The sequence below is a fragment of the Lolium rigidum genome, chromosome 7 (genome assembly GCF_022539505.1).
Source record: "Lolium rigidum isolate FL_2022 chromosome 7, APGP_CSIRO_Lrig_0.1, whole genome shotgun sequence".
NCBI lineage: Eukaryota > Viridiplantae > Streptophyta > Magnoliopsida > Poales > Poaceae > Lolium > Lolium rigidum.
The window spans coordinates 342,772,586-342,790,041 of NC_061514.1; the positions used below are offsets into that span (position 1 = coordinate 342,772,586).

Genomic DNA, 17,456 nt, shown 5'->3' on the forward strand with positions numbered 1-17,456 from the left:
ATAGCAGCGGTTACCGGATCCGAGAGGGGAGACAGAGCTTTACCTCGCAGGGCTGGACGTGCGCGGCAGGCTTCGTACAAGGCGTCGATTTCCTTGTACGCCGCCTCCCACTCCGCGGCAGCCACCGCGGCGGCCACCGCATCGGCGCCGCCGCCCGAGATCGGCACCGGCCGGTCCCGCTCCGCCATCCACCACCGCACCAGCAGGCGCAGCCGCTCCCGCTCCCGCAACCGCTCCCGCGGCCGCTCCCGCATCCGCTCCCGCTGCCGCTCCCGCTGCCGCTCCGGCTCCCGCTCCGGCAGCCGCCCCCGCAGCCGCAACCGCTCCCTCTCCGCCGTCCAAACCAGCAGCAGCCGCGGCCAAGTTCATGTCCATGGCCGGATCTGTGCTTGGACTAAGAAATGGGAGTGGAAAGAGAGGCTTTGGTCGAACTAGGGTTAGGGTTTGCTCTCCTCTGCTTTTTGCCAGAAATGGCGATGGTGGGGAGGGGATGAGGCCGAGTGGGGTTAAAATAGGCGACTCTTTTGGACTGTGCGCGTGGGCGTGGACCCTTGTGTGGACCCGTGTGTACGCGGAAGAGAAACGGACGGTAGTGTACGCGGAAGAGGTACGGGCGTACGTGTACGCGGAAGAAGTACGGGCGTACGTGTACGCGGAAGAGGTACGGGCGCGTACGTATTCTCGCGGTGATACGCGTACCCCCTCGGCTAACGGGTCCCGCGGGTTTTGGAGCGGGCATTTCTATACCCGAATCGAATTTGAAAAGACGATCCTGCCCCTCGCCGCGGAGTAATCTGGGTCGTCCTTGTGTTCTGCTCGAGATAACCGTTCGCGTTGGGGGTCTATGGAAGCACTCGCCTTTGAAAATAATCTTGTACACAACATTGCATAAACTGATAGGGCGATATTGGGTAATCAGCTCCGGCCCTTCAGTTTTTGGAATAAGTACAATATTCGTCGCGTTCCAGCCATCTGGGATTTTACGTTCATTCACAGCCAATAAAACCTCCTTCGTGAGATCATCCCCTAAGATATGCCAAAATCGCTTGAAGAAAATGGCATGTAATCTATCCGGCCCTGGCGCTTTCATGTCTCCAATTTGGAAGAGGGATTTCTTCACCTCCTCTGCTGTGTATGGGGCAGTCAATATAGTATTCATAGCTGGTGTAACACACGGTCTCACAACGTCAAGCAAAACTTGGTCTGGTTCCTCCACTTCTCTTGTGAACAAGTTTGAAAAGTAGTCTGATATAAGAGGGACCAAGCCCCTGTTACCTTCCACCCAGTCCCTATTAGAGTCCTTTAGCCGCTTAATAAGATTCTTCCGTTTCCTTGCTGATGCAAAATTATGGAAGTATGTAGTATTGCGATCCCCATGCCGCAACCAATTGGCTCGACCTCGTTGCTGCCAATGAATCTCTTCTTGCTCTAATAGATTTTCAATAAGAACGGTGAGATCCTTTTGCTTAATTCTCACCTCCTCCGTGAAAGGCTCACGCATAACTAATTCTAGCTCACGTTGTGCGTTGCGTAGTCTCACACGAGGGCCTTTTAGAACTTTGCGATCCCAAATATGCAAATCCTCATGGACTGATTTACTACTCCCTCCGTCACGTTAAAGGCAGTTCATTTTCACGTTTGCAATAACCCCCATATACATCCTAAGTGTTCTAAATCTAGGCTTCAAATTAAACTTCAAAAACGGGTTCTTCTCCGTCGCTGTCGATTGTCAGCTCCGTCGCCGGCCTGCTTCCTCGCACGGACGCCGGCCTAAAGCGGACGTCCACGGCCGCACGAAAGCATACCGCAGACGCCCACGAGCTCCCGGACTCCATCATCTAGGACGCGCACGAGCTCGCGGACGCCACCATCGCCACCATCGCGAACGCGCAGGAGGTCGCCGCTGCTGGACGGGGCGGCTCGACCAGGCGGCCGACTGGCCTGATAGCCGCGCTCCTTCATACGTTGGCGCCGCTTCGGTCTTCTTTCTCCCCAGCCTCCGCAGCTCCCTCGCCATCCGCCATCGAGGAAGGAAGTTCGCCGCCGCGGCTAGAAGAAGCTCGCCCTGTGTCGCCGCTGCGGCCAGAGATACCTGCGCCGTGACTCGTTGCGGCGTCTAGAGGCCTCGCCGCTGCTCCCCTGTTGCTCGCGCGCGCCTCGCCGCTGGCCTAATCGCGGCCTTGCCTGAGCTTGTCCTCGTCGTCCTCCCTGCGCCGCCAATCCTCTGCTCCGCGGAGTCTCCTCGTCGACAGCTCGCCGGGGCAGGGCCGCTCCTCCTCCTCGGATCAGCTGCAGGAACCAAGCAAAACTGGCAGCGCCTACTCTGCTCTGTTGCTCGCCCGAGGAAGGTGATGCTCCCGTTCTCTGAAGTATAAGGCACAGATTCAATTCTTTGTCCAATGTTGATTGAATAACTGAAGCACTGCATTTATATTTATAAAACAAAATTGCAGTACCTTCATTTCTCTATGAATATGCCCTTCCAAGTTCAATTGCAAGTATTCCTGTGCATGTTTTTGTTTTGAAGTTTGCATCATCACTTGTCACTCTAGCGACACGGTTGGTGAAGAATTCAGTTGCAAGTATTCTTGTGCATGTTCTTGTCACCTGCGAAGCCGAAGCCTGACTTTCACTGTTAGTCACGGACTGAATTGACACGGTTGGTAAAGAATTAGACGAGTCCTCTGTCTCTGATATATTTGCAACCAAGCCTAGTTTAGGAATTCCCACATCCACCTCAAGAGGTACTGCTTGATTGTTATCGGCTCAGTCTCTTTGTCGCAGCTACCGCCTGAATTCCATTGTCCCCCCACTGCACAACACAAATACACGTAGACATTTCCAAACATCAGTTACTCTTATACTGATACGTCATGGCAAACTGACTTTACAGGAGTTCATAGTAAGAGTGTGCAAACCTGAAGTGGGAGGCCGAGTAGCCTCTGAAAAAGACAGTTGTTTTCTTGGGAGTCACATTTAAATCAACCCACTTGGCCCAAGTGTTTAGATCTTCCTGATAGTAATCTTTCTTGTAGCACATTTGACATTGGAACAGTAAGAAAGACTAAATCTCCCGGCTTCTTGTCAAAAAGTCCTTTGAACTGTTCCTTGCCTTCTTTTCAATTTCCTTTGTTTACACAACGAATGTTAGTTACAGGTTTTGAACGGTACGAGTTATTCATGTTTCGTTGCATACCTGTTCCTTTTGTTTAAGTTTAAGAAGGGCAGCTGTAGCATCAGGCTCTGAAGACTTGTCAAAACCCAATCTTCGGCCCTCCTCTTCTTCTCCCCGCTTGATGCTCATGCTGCGAACCCAGCAGGTTACTGTGAGAGTGTTGTTTGTTTATTTGGAACTGCCAACACAGTACATTTGCACCCTGGCTACCGTTACTGTGTGAATGCAATGATGAATTATTAAAAAACTTTAATGGGAAACCCTCGGAGTGTAGAGTTAGTCATTTTTGATAAAGAGAATATATTAGTATCAAGAAGATACTAATTACATCCACCCACTACTTTAACGGTAATACGGATGCACCCGGCTAAAAAGTAAAAGAAACCTAAGGAAAAAAGTCCCATTACAGTGTTTTAGCCCTTGCACCAACAATACCTCCACCCCAAGACAACACCTGAACTTCAGGCTCTCCAAAAGCGATGTCTCCAAGAGGGAATCAGTGCACAAGCGCCGTCATCGTCCGATCAAAAGATTTTAGGTTTTCACCCTGAAGATAGTCCTCGCTCTCAAAATAATGCCTTCAACAAAGTCATTGCCAGACATAATTAATAATTAATTAAGGCTAAGCCTTGGATTTTCACCTTGAAAGGTAAGACTCTAAACTTCACATGTGTTGTCACCCCGCATTGTATACTATTGCTGACAGAACCAAAACACCAAACAAGTCCCTCAACATCACAAAGACTCGAACCTCCATAGCTAGTCCTACAATCTGCCCTTCATGATATTGTCCGCCTCTAATTTTCACCATGATGAGAATGTCATCTGATGGCAACACAGAACAGAGCTTCACGTCGCTCCCTCCAGAACCAAACGGTCGGAATAAAAGCATGGGTGCGCGCGACCGAATACCACCCCGATCCAGCAAATTCCAGGCAAAAGATGTGATGTTCCATTCGCCGGCGGAGCCTTCCGGAACTCATCACTTGGGCTACATGAAGAAGGATCAGCATCCGGAAAGTCTCTTCACAAACAGAGGAACCCTAGGACAACCAACTTTATGCTCCGAAGCAGATGAGCAGGCCCCCCATGCCGCCATCTGCTGGCCAACGACGACGAAGGGGGACTCGGTGGACGGCGGCCAACCCGCAAGATCGCTGCCCCCTCCTCGCGCCGCCAGCCGAAGCCGACGATGGTCTAGGCGGGCACTAGATCCAACAACCGCCGCCACCATCCATTGCTGGTGGCCATGGAGGGAGAAGCCACCGCCGCTCGTCCAGGGTCTCCGCGCTGAACGCCGTGCGCGTCAAATCCAACAGCCGCCGCCCCAGCCGCCACCGTGGGTCGCTGCCATCAGCAACCCCCCAAGCACGTTTGGCGCCAGGGCCCGCCGCCACGTGGGCGCCGATGGCAGCGGCGGACGGGGAGAGGCCATGGGAGGGGGGCTGGCGGCGCTAGGGTTGAGGCCCCTGGTGTCGCCCTGTAGAGTTCGTTATGTTGTCTTTCCGGGGTTAATTCTTTCAAGGTAGTTCAGGCAAGGGAAGTAAGTGTTCGCTGTGAGTTAAGGATTGGACACGATGAGGGAACATCCTTGCAAAAATTGCTACACACAGATTACTACTGTGTCTGAAAGTTAACTCTGGAGAACTTACCTGGCAGTGGAATTATGACTGTATGAATCAGCGCAATTTCGATTCAATATGCTTGTGAACGGAAAGGTTATTTTCGTTCTGAGTGATTGTAGTTGCATTTAATAAAAATGGACCACCGCCATAAACATTGCAGGCTTGCAGAACAAAACCATATTTAGGTTCAGAACTTCAGATGGCTTTGAAATTGCCAGTAATAAAGCAGCGGCATGTATCCTAAAGATAACGGATTTGCTATGTCTCAGTTGATTGAGATTTTCTTAAGTCTCAGTCACCCACCAAAAAATGCTTCAGTTGCACTTTTCTATTAAAAGTTCTGCCAAAAAAGTGCAATTGAACCGAGTTACACTTTTCTTTAAACTGCAGTTGCACTTTTCTTAGATGACTGAAACTTAAGAAAATCTCAGTCAACTGAGACGTAGGCAAACCCTAAAGATAATGTGTAATAGTCAGGTTTCATAATTCACCATTTTTTAGTTCTCTTGACTGCCCATAATATTTCTGCTTCTGGGTGCGGAGTTGATCCTTGTCTTGTACTAGTGCAATCTTCTAAGAAATATAATACATGGCGCAGAACTCACAGATCCCTAATATTTTTTCGTAACAGTCTGCCTATTCCATGGCGCAGAACTCACAGATCCCTAACTCCTTCCAACCACACTTAGTTAGATACATTTTGTATAAAAGTACTGTCATGCTTCAGCAGCCAATATAATACATCTCATGATCCCTTTCCCGCCTGGTTATCATCATAGTATCTTGCGAATTCTTGATCATTAACAATCAACCGGAGTACCGGAAGTATGTACATTTGGGGGCAGTTGCCAGCTCAAGTACCAATCTAAAATATGACGCCGTTTGTGGTTGTTTTGGCTCAAATACCACCTATTCCCTGACTGGCTTACCCTGGAAAACTTCTGAATCTTCTTTCACATATAGACTTGGGAGCATGATTAACATCTCCGCTTTAAAGTTATTTTGCTCAAAATCTCTGCTCCGTCTGTAATGATTGGGCCTCATAATTTTGCATATGTAGTCATGTACGATCTGTAAATATTCAGACATACTCATCTTATGTTCAGTCCCTGTCCCCAGCTCTGTCCAGAACCACCAAACGCTTGGCTATTCCTGCAGGCAAAATAAGTCAATGGTCTGTGGAGCATTGGTTGTTGCATCAGGTCCTTGGCATCGGGAGAGAGTCTAAACTCTGGAGTTATGTTTTCTGACATGATAACTTGATTAGTAAAAGTTCCACGATTACTATTTATTGGAGAAAATTAAGCATCTGTAGCCCATGCCTGGCCATGGGCAGCCCGGCCCGAAAAACTCGGGCCTGTAGAGAAATGTTGGCCCGACACCCGGGCCGGGCTAGGCCTGGGTAGCCCGAAAATGCCATTTTACACTACGGCCTGGGCCGCGGCCCGACGGCCCGACGGGCTTGGTGGGTAATTGGTCGGGCCAGGCTTGGGCCTGAATTTCGAACGTCGGGCTTTCCTCGGCCTGGCCCGAGGCCCGGCCCGGACCGAGACATGGCCAGGTATACTGTAGCCTATTGCTTTGTTCATAGATATTGGTTTTGTCACTAAAGTTTTACGGGAATTCTACCAACTCTATGTTTTGTTTGTATGTGGGGAACTGCGGATAATAAGGCACAGTTGAGTTTCAGAGTAATGTTCGTACTTTCAGTTAATTAGGCAACATTCGTTTGTGTGGTGATTGAGTTAAGAGTAATTGTACATTATCCTATCTTAGTGTAGCTATTTTGTCAGTGCATAGCTGGCCATACATGCTACGAGGGTATCAAATATTAAACGAACAAAAAGCATCAGAATTGTTTCTCACCTGTACCAGCATTATAACGGCTGTATTTACCTTTGATTTTTTTTCTGCATATGCGTGGTGCTGTGTATATTAATAGACAGGCAATTCCTTGTTTAACCTCTCTAACCCAATTCAACATGTTCATTTGCAGATTACTTCGGATAGTTCAACGGGTGTAGTCCAGCCATCTATGGTTGTTCAAATGTTCCAGTTCTTGGTTGCAATGCTGGTGATGGGTACATGGCAATACTTTGTGCACCGCTACATGCATCAGAACAAATTCCTCTATCGACATATCCACTCGCAACATCACCGTTTGATCGTTCCTTATGCCATCGGGGCTCTCTACAACCACCCTTTTGGACACTTTGGGTGGTGCTATGTCCTTCGTTGTCTCTGGCATGACGCCAAGGACTGCCGTGTTCTTCTTCTGTTTTGCTGTGCTCAAGACGGTCGATGATCACTGTGGGCTTTGGCTACCATACAACATCTTCCAGCACTTGTTCCAAAACAGTACCGCGCGCCTATCATGATATCCACCATCAGCTCCAAGGTACGAAGTACAATTACCCTCAACCTTTCTTCGCAGTCTGGGACAGGATTCTAGGAACCCACATGGCCTATGACCTAGTGAGCCTGAAGGAAGGGGGCTTTGAAGCAAGGCCCGTTGCGAGACTAGCTTTGAGCTCATTGAAGTGTATAGAACTCCAGCGACCCAGCAGGATGTACAAAAATGCTCTTCGGCCGCTCCCTTCCTCGTGATCAGCAGCTTGTAGGGGCCGTCTAACTTGTAAGATGATGAAGGCATTCCAGTACCCCAGCTCCTTTTTCTTTTTCGCGTCTCGGCGGAAAGCCATTCGGTAGTGGAGAGTGGAGAAGACTCTGAAGCTATTGGATTGTGTGTTCTTTTGCCTACAGTTAATCTAGTAGGAGCGCCCACCTCAAACGAAGAAATGATGTTGTCCGGGGCATGGGAGGTCACGTGCATGTTTCTACCACTGATTCTCTGCTTTAAGATTTGTGCCACACAGTGTTACCAAGTTTCATTGAGTCTCAACATGTCACAGTCTCGTTCGACATATTGATATGTAATGAGACTGAATGAACCGGTGCATGGGAGGTGCACGGAAGAATCGCTGTGTTCACCTCAAACGTGCGTGTTTATGTATGGGTGATGGGCTTCTCTTGAATCTTGATTCTTGATGATATTTTTTTGTGCAAAGCAGCCGTTTACATTGCTGTGCAGATAGTGTATTTGCAATTGGTCACTTGTCTATGTACCCAAATTATTTATGTAACTGAATCTGTTGTCATGATCATGACATTCAAACCCATATTTGGTTACTGATGTATAGTTTATTTCTGATTAATCACATATAAATCGTCTGTGGTGGTTCCTTATCTAATTAATTATGTACCCATCTTTGGGATGTAGCTGTATGAGAATTCAGATCCCGTCTTTTGTATGTCTCTAGGAATAGAAAGTAAAGAAACATATCCAGTTATTTCTTTACGAGTTTATGGTATGTTAGCTGCATTATTTGGTTTTTGGTAGTAGCAGCTAAGGCTACTACTTGGAAGTCGGAACTATGAAAATGCCAACCTTTGATATCTCAGTATAGCGGACGAAATCAAGAGCAACCCCGTATTCGGATCAGGAGTCCCATTCATTTTGCAAGTCAGACTGTTTCTCTGATCGCCAGCAAAAGAAGAAAGGGACTGTTTCTGTGTTTCTCCAGGAAAGAAGGGAGTCTTTTCTGTGTTGGCTGTCGTCGTGAGAAACGTGTAGTTGAGCCGTCCTGTGCGTCCATAGTGTAGAGGTAAGCCGTGTGCGTAGCTTAACGTGAGTGGAAGTGTGGATGGAGCCGAACCAACGACCTCGCACGTTCATATGGTTTATTTTAAAAAAAACAAGGTAAAATATTTGCCATTTTTATTGATTAAGGCGAGGTTTTTTTTAGAAGTTTTACAAACCCAAACTTGACCCCTAGGGTCAAGCCAAAAGAAAAGCATACTCACGGGGCATTATAATACTCGACGCTTTTGTCTCGCTAAGCTCCACATTGCCACATCTTCTTTGATTATTGCAACAAGCATGTTTGCGGTGGACGCGCTATTCCGGAACACACGAGTATTTTGTTCCTTCCAAAATTCCCAAAACATCAATATCGCAAGAGATGCCATAGCCTTCCTTCCTTGTGCATGCTTGTGGATCTCCTCGATCCACGACTCCTTGACGGAGCATCTAATATGCCACATACTTAGATCAACATCATGTAGCCCAAGCCAATTCTTCACAACATTTGAAAAAAATGTGAGACGCGGATTCTTGTACTTGATTGCAAAGCTTGCATCTTCCACAATTTTGCCACCCTCTTTTCTCAAGCCTATCCGCCGTCCAAACTTTATTTTGGATGATCGACCAAGCAAATAGTTCGTATTTGGGGGAGCACATGTCCTTCAAACTAAGGATGGCATGGAAGAATTAGGATGACCCAAGAATTACATGTTGTATGCCGACTTAGACGAGTAGCATCCACTAACGGTGAGCTTCCATGAGATTGAATCCGGAGTATTAGGATTCATTTGCAAGGGGCTTATCACCTCCCAAAGGTTCATGAATTGCATAATGTGCTCAATGGAGAGGCCATCTTGCATATTTATTTGAGCGATCCAATAATTGTTTTCCAAAGACTTGCTAACGGACCATTTCCTCCTTTGTGAGACTTTAAAAATATCTTTAGTCCGCCTTCCGTCTAACTAAGGAGCCTCCCAAAAAAAGCATTTTATTTCCATTCCCAGTTGTCACCTTTGTAACTGCGGCGAAGAGTTCCTTATCTTGCGTGGTTCATGGGTTCCCAAGGCCCACCCAATGTTTTGTATCATCGTTCCATTCATGTCATAGCTATCTCATTCAAAGTGCGGACGCAAACTTTGTGAGGTTGAGGATCCCAAGGCCACCAAACCCTTTTGGTTTATAAATTGTTTCGCCATTTATTTTGCATTTCCCCCGGTGACTTTTTCACAAGCCACCCAAAGAAAGGCTCTTATAATGTTATCAATTTTCATGAGAACCTCCATCGGAATGTTGAGCGCACGGTGATGAAATAGATGATAACGCTAGTGAGGATGGACTTCACAAGGGTGGCATGGCCGGCCATGGTTACATGTTTCCCAATCCATGGCACAAGCTTGGTGGCCACCTTATCTTCGAGCTAACTGGAAGTAAATTATCTTTAACCTTTTCACCGAAAGCGGAAGGCCAAGGTACTTCATTGGGAAGTTTGTACGGCTAGCTGGGAAAGCTTGTAGAACATGCTCAAGGTCAATATCCGCACATCTAATGGCCACTACTTGGCTTTTCGTGCAATTTGTGACGAGACCGGTGACATCTCCAAATTGTTGCAAGGTGGAGGATATATTTTTCATGTCATCTTTGTTGGACACCATTAATATGGCAGCATCATCGACATAGAGAGAGGTGTGAATCATAGGGCCTCCCTCTCAACATATGTAGGTTTCCTTGGTCGGTGGTCTTGCAAAGGATGTGATGTAGGTGGTAAATGTCTAGGACAAAGAGAAGCAGAGATAGTGGGCCCCTCCCTCTCAACCTATGTAGGTGTCCTTGATCGGTGGCCTTGCAAAGGATGTGATGTAGGGGGTCAATGGCTAGGATAAAGAGAAGCGTAGATAGTGGGTCCCCTTGCCTAAGAGGTCTTCCATGCTTTATGGGATCTCCCGCAATACCATTTAAAAGCACTCCTGAGGATAAGGAGGTTAGAATAGCCGAAATCCAATCCCGGTATTTACTTAGGAAGCCCAAGTAATCACATCTAATCGAACCGAAAGCTTTTTTGATGTTAAGCTTAAAGAGAAGCGATGGCGCTTTTGACTTGTGCAACTTCCTCGCCAAATTTCTCACATAAAGTGAACTGGCATGCATGCTCCTTTTTTTTGATGTTTAAGCGGTAGAGATAATCATATGCATGAACGGCGCAAGCCTAGTAGCCATCATCTTGGAGATTAGTTTTGCAATGGCGTGTATGAGTCTTATTGGGCGGAAATCAGTGACCTCTTCGGTACCTTCTTTGTTGGGGATGAGAGCAATGCTTGCGGAATTTAGCCAACTGAGGTTATTGGTATGCAAGCTTGAGAATTAGTTGATGATCGCCATTACATCCGTTTTGGTTGTACTCCAATAAGCTTTGAAGGAAGCGCCCGTATAGCCATCCGAACCCAGGGCCTTGTCACTCGCGGTATTGTCCACCGCCGCTTTAACCTCTTCCTCGGTGAACTCCTCACTAAGACTCGAAAGATCACATTGCGAAATCGGAATTGTTGCGCAACTAAAGCCCTTAGTGATTTTTTTGAAGTGGCTATGGATGATAGTCTTCTTTTGGTCATGGACCGTAACCCACCTATTGTGATGTTTTAGGCGTATAATGTGTTACAGATAGGCCCTGATCAACGACATTGGCCTGTGGCACAAATTTATCCCCCGGCTGCCGCAACACCTCACCTACCCGGTTGTGCTGCTGGCCTGCCCGGCCGCCGGCTGGATAATGCGCTTGAGTAGTGGAACATTTTGGCATTTCGTTTGTTGCCTTCCGCATTGATCATTGACACTGAGTTGCGACCTCACAGGGTACCCATCAGCAGCTCAGGTTACGCCTCCGGGTAGTTGGCATGTCCGGTCTCAATCCGTCGCCGGAGAGGCGTGCTCAGAAGTCCGTCGCGTGCACCCCTGAACGCAGGTGCTGCATTTGTACGGCAACACCAGAAGCGCTAATCTGGTAACAAGAGAATCTCCTGCTGGTACCACATACAAAACCAACATGGCTATAGGTGTTCTTCATCGTAAAAAAATAAAGGTTTCTTCAGTCATCAGAGGATTTATAACTTCATAATAATCTTATTAGTTGATGATTCACCACGCTCTAACGTCTTCAGACTATACATTATCCTGCTTCCGCTTTGATTCCTTGATACATGTAGCTCATCCATCCATGACAGCTTAATTAGCCGGCACTGCAGTAGATGAATTGCTATGCGGAGTATGCATACTATGGTGTACACGTACGTACGAGCAGGAAGATAATCACTAGACGAACCGAATTTGCTTTGAAGAAGCTTCATAGTTAGCTAGCGCTTGAGCCCGTGACCGTGGTGCTGAACCTGGTGGTCATCGTCGTCCTCTTCCTCGGAGTAGAACTCGACGATCTCCGACAGGTCATCGGCGGCCGAGCCACCGCCGTCCAGCCACCCGTTGGTGGTCGTGGCCAGCCACAGCAGGTGCTCGAACAGCAGGGCGTCCACGGCCACAGCCACCGCGCCTCCGGGGATCCTACGCCCCGCGGCAGCCAGCAGCCGGCGCACCGGCTCGGCCTCCAGGACCGCTGGCTCCACGTGGAACACGCTCCTCGCCTTCGCCGTCGTCCCGACCTCCACCCTCACGACCGATGCCGCGGCCGCGGAGTGCAGGCGGCGGTACCCGCCCTGTCCGTGGCGGGTGGAGGCGGCGCGGAGGAAGTTGTAGCAGCCGGCGGCGGAGGGCCGCGGGGACGGCGCCTCCTCGTCGGGGAGCGTCACCTGGTGAGGCATGCCGGCAGCCGGCCGGTTTCTTGTCCCGTGGGAAGTGGCCAACGGAGGGTAACCTGGAGCTGGAGGAGGCAAAGTGTTGCTTCGCCGAGCTAGCGATCGGGGGCTGGGCTAGCTGTTGCGTCGCGTCTTGGACTTTTTGGGTTGGCTTCTTTTCTTTGGAGCTCCTTTTATGTTGAGAGAGGGTTTAGAACTAACGGTCGGCTTACCATGATAGCTTTCCTATCGAAATGGATTTGGATCATACGGAAGATGGCTTTTGCGTTTACTTCTGGTTTTCCTTTTTTTCTCTCGATAAATTTGATATGAATGGCCACCTAAATACATGCTTGATGATGATGTGATAATGTTTCAATAACAAAAATATCAACGATTGTCTTGTGTTTCGCAAAAATAAAAAAACTATATGCCTTGTATTTTGCGAAAAGAAAAGGTCATGCACTGTGTCCAACTGCATTTACTCTTTTTCAGTTGGTATTTCTTAGGCACCTAAGAAATAGTGATTTTCCAGTTACACACTGTAAAATAGAGTTGAAAAAACGTTTTTATGCAATTTTAGATTTATGTGACTTCTATATCTTTAAATCTAAGTTAAAAATTTACCGACGCATGATGCCGCTAGGAGGATCCATGCAGCTGTCACCGGCATGGCTTTCGGCCCACATAGAGATGTTGCAGAGTTAACCTGAATCACCAAGTGGAAATGGGACACGTACCAATTCTTAGGACGGGTGCGACAATCACTGGTGTGGTCTTCATTGATTGTATATGGCAATGTGGTGTTTAAACCTCGTTTCTTTGTTGAATTTCTTGCTTGGATCTTACTCAAATTTTCCCTCGGGATGAAACCCTTCGTCTGCCCTTCGGTGGTTGCCTACAGCTGTAACGGCTCTTCCACGTTGTCCCTTTTCGGAGAAATTTTCACGATGTCTGTGTGTTGCCAAGGATTACGATAGTTGTTTGCGTCCGTTGTTGTGTGCAATTGTTTTTGTTATTCTTCATGTTTGAACTAGCTCTTGATCTTATGTAATTGGAGAGGCTTTTTTGCGAAAAGGGGTCATCTTGATATTAGTATTTTCTTCCTTCATTAGAAAGTTATGGTTTTACTATTTTTTTTTTCACTTGAAGCTTGAAAGTAGTTATTTTTTATGTGCATATTATCAGCCTTACAACTGTACATGTAAAGCATATATCAGGGTCTAAAGTTGCACATTATTTTCATGAGACTCAAACCTATCTACTGTGGGCAATATTACCTAATTATATCGTCCATCACTACTTGGTCTCATGTGGTAAGTAACGGCTCGATTATCAAGATCTAACAATAATCTAATGGCGGACAGGTTGCGCATAGCCTAATCACTTGCACGATCCTAAGTATTTTAATCTGAGATGCCGGCGCTAATGTGACTACCACCATATTTTATTTTGAAGAAACGTTGTCGCCTTATCAGTGTTATCACTACAAAACGGATTAGCTTGAATAGAATCGATTGTACTTCACGTGGTTGTTAGGTTTGGTATTTTGGAATAATAAGCAGAAAGAATCACCGGAGAAGCTTCTCGGAATGGGAGAAATTAAATTGTACGTAAGAATCCAAATTGAGTTGCTGTAAAATATCATTTACGTTTTAAAAATGTAAAACACACTTTATTTTACACGATCTTTGACGCGCAACTTTCATCACCGAGATATATCAAAATATAATGATTGAAAATACCCCGTAAAAGATATCATTTTGCTTCATACATTTCTATACTCGCTCCGATTCATATTACTTGGCACTAGTATGATGTTCCTAGAAATAAAATATATATAGATACATTTTGAAAACACACACAATTAGAACTGTTACAATTATTGCCATGTGTCGACACATTACAAAGCCATTTTCGTGTTCCGGGTTCTCTTTGCCGTGTTTATTTGGTACACGGTAAAGAATAAATCTTTCATAGTGCAATTAATATTGATCGGAGGAAGTATTAATTTTATAGACAGATCCATATTATTTGATGCTAAGATAGATACGAGACTACAACTAAAATATGTTTACATACATCTATTAATCTATTAGTATCAAGTAATACGGTTTGGTCAAATTTGTAAACTGGTGACGAACCAAAGCCAAGATATAGGACAGAGGGAGTAATGCTAGTTTGATGAGGCGGCTGGTCGTCCAATCACAATCCTCCTGTTGCTCCAATGGCCGAGCGCTCAACACAACACGCACTTCCGTGACACGATTTGGTGGTTCAAGTTTCATCATCTATCTACGAGTCGTGGCAGCCTCACCTGCATCATGCATCCTGCTAGTTAACTTTGGCCTCAATTCTCCGTACGTAGTGCACAGTATTTGTTCTGTATTTGGAACGTGTTAACCTCAGTTTCGTGCAACCTAGACTCGATTGCGTGCAATCAACTCCTCTGCCATTATACGGCGGACAAGAGTATACAACTAAAATAAACTGCACCTAATTTGTCCAGGGCATGTACTACCTACTGCTAGTGTACTACCACAAAGTTTTATTTTAAAAAATGAGGCAAAACATTTGTTGATTTTATTGATTTATTATTAAAATTATTATTAGGAATAAGTTTTGGGAGTACCAAGCATGCATTAGTACAAGGGCAAGACCTCGTGGCATAATTTTGTCCGGGGCCCGGGCTATGCTCCACATAGCCACCTCCTCTTTTATCTTCACCAAGAGCATGTTGGCAGTTGATGATTAGTTCATAAAGACAATCATTCCTCTCATTTTAGATTTCTCACGAGACAAGCATCGCAAGAAATCTCATTGCCTTTCACGATTGTCCCCCTTTTTTTTTCTTTGGATAACCTCTCTCCACCAATCTTTTACGGTGAGAATCACAATCCATTGTTGCGGTTGCATGTCAATGAACCCACACCATGCTTTCAAATTTGCCCAAATATGTTGATAGTATCGGCATTGGAACATGATATGAGCGGATGATTCTTGTACTTGGTTGCAAAGCCTACAATGGCCGCAATTTGGCCACCCTCGCAGCCTCGCCTATGAAGTCTATCCATCATCCAAACACGATTTTGGAGAATAAACCGTGTGAATATATTGCACTTGGGAGGTGCCCATGGCTTCCAAACCGTTGAAGGCATTGGAGAGATAGTGTGACCCAAGAATTGCATATTGTATACCGAATAATTCCCATCTTTGCCACACTTCCATGCAATCGAATCTGGGGTGTCATGGTCAATGTGAACTCCTGGAAGCATCTCTCATAGCTTGTCAAATTGTGCAATATGGTCAATCGAAGGCCCTCCTAGGTGCAAATATGTGACACCCAATACTCAGTATCCAATGTTTTTATTGGCGTGCACTCATTTTCCTTTTCCTTGCAATCTTTTGATTTTGGAGCAATATCCTTTGGCTGCATCCCACTTAGCCAAGCGGAATCCAAAAAGAGGCCACCACAAAGAGATCACGATATTTTGGAATGTAGGGATTCCCAATCCCCACCCAAGGTTTAGTATCATCTGGCCATTAATTACATAACCATTTTAACCGCAGAGCCAAGGCAAATTTTAATAGGTTGAAGATTCCAAGATATATGTGGCCATTCGGCTTGCACACATGTTCCCAATTGACTTTGCACTTTCCTCCGATGACCTTCTCACAAGCCAAACATAGGAAGGCCTATCTAATGCTATCAATCTTCAAAAGGACTTCTATTGGCACTTTTAGCACGGTGATGTAGTAAATAGCAATGCTAGTTAGCACTACCTCTTTGACAAGCACCGTTCCAGCGGCCAAATTTTACGTGTCTACCAAGCCATGGGACAAGGTTCCGGCCACTCTATCTTCTAGTTCTTGTAAGGAGATCTTCCTTAGGCGTGTGCAGGAAAAGCAAAGACCAAGGTACTTCATTTGAAACCATGCATGAGGAGCTTGTTTAAGGCCATAAACAGATTTTTGGAGACGGCAACCATGAGTTGGAAAACAAGTGTCAACAAAACCAAAGGGTTGCTGACTGTAAACTTCCTCATCAAGGTGGCCATGTGTAAGAAGGCATTTTTAACATCGAATCGATGGATGGGCTAGCTTTGAGAAATAGAAGAGAAAGAACGACATGAATGGTAGTATGTTTAGCAACATGACTAAAGATTTCATTAAAATCAACACATGTTTGCTGAGTAAAGCCTCAAACCACCCAACGAAATTTGTGACTAGAAAGTGAACCGTTGGAGTGAAATTTGTGATGAAAAATCAATTTTCCACCCATAATATTGGCACCCGGAGGGGCAAGAACAAGAGTCCAAGTGTCATTGCTGAGAAGAGCATCGTATTCCTCTTGCATTGCTTGGCGCCACAATGGATGATAGAGAGCAAGAACATAGTTGTGTGAAACGTGAGAAGAAACTATGGACAAAAGATTGAGGCAATTAGGAGGGCCTGGAAGTTTGCATGTAGTACAGTGTGTACAATTAATAGGAGGTGGTTGTGGCAGTGGCGGAATAGCTGAAGAGTTGAATGATGAGGTGGGTGAGGAAGATGCAAGTTTTGCAAGAGTAGGTGGGTCAAGGAGAAGTGGAGACGCAGCAGAGCTGGCTGGCGCCACAGAGAAGGCAAGGGATTTGTCTGCCACAACAGGATTGGCTAGCGCGACATAGGTTTGCAATGGTTTCTACTGCGGCAGAGAGAACTGACAGATTTTCTGTCGTGGCGGCATAAGATGGCGAGTGTGGTTGGGGATGATATAGTGTGATGGGAGGAGGATTGATGACTGTGGTGGGTACAGGATAAGTCCATAGATCACAATGTATGCACTCACAAGGGCGAGTAGTATTGTGAAGGAACAAAGGCAACCCAATATATTTTACTAATTGACAAGCATTTGCATAAACTACTGCTGACTTTGTTGGATGGAATATGTTGGAGTTGATGAAGACGCGACATTGTGTAGGCGTCAGGATGACCATGATGACGATGACAAATATTTGGAGATGACCTGATGGTGTGAGCTTCATGGAAGGCTGATGAAGTGGGAGTGGACCGGAACTATTGCATTGAAGAATCACAGTCCCAGTGAGAAGGTCCTTCACAGAAAAACCGTAAGGATCAAATTCGATGGAACAAGAGTTTTCAGTAGTGAATTAGCGTGCAGAAACCAAGGTTTGATAATTTGTGAAGCAATGAGAATATTACATACATGAAGAGGAATAGATGTGTTGGGGAGA

At 46.2% G+C, this 17,456-nt stretch overlaps 1 protein-coding gene and 1 pseudogene across 1 annotated transcript; one reads left to right on the plus strand and one right to left on the minus strand.

Annotated features, from left to right (window-relative positions):
• The first annotated feature begins 490 nt into the window (after window positions 1–490).
• On the plus strand, window positions 491–7,407 carry LOC124673557 (annotated as a pseudogene).
• A 4,181-nt stretch (window positions 7,408–11,588) lies between these two features.
• On the minus strand, window positions 11,589–12,246 carry LOC124670494. The gene has a single exon (XM_047206989.1). It carries the CDS (start codon window positions 12,244–12,246, stop codon window positions 11,788–11,790), a length of 459 nt encoding a protein of 152 aa, XP_047062945.1. The 3' UTR covers window positions 11,589–11,787.
• Between the last annotated feature and the right edge of the window lie 5,210 nt (window positions 12,247–17,456).

Coding starts and splice junctions, on each gene's coding strand:
- LOC124670494 (XM_047206989.1), bottom strand. CDS start 12,246: ATGCCTCACCAGGTGACGCTCCCCGACGAGGAGGCGCCGTCCCCGCGG.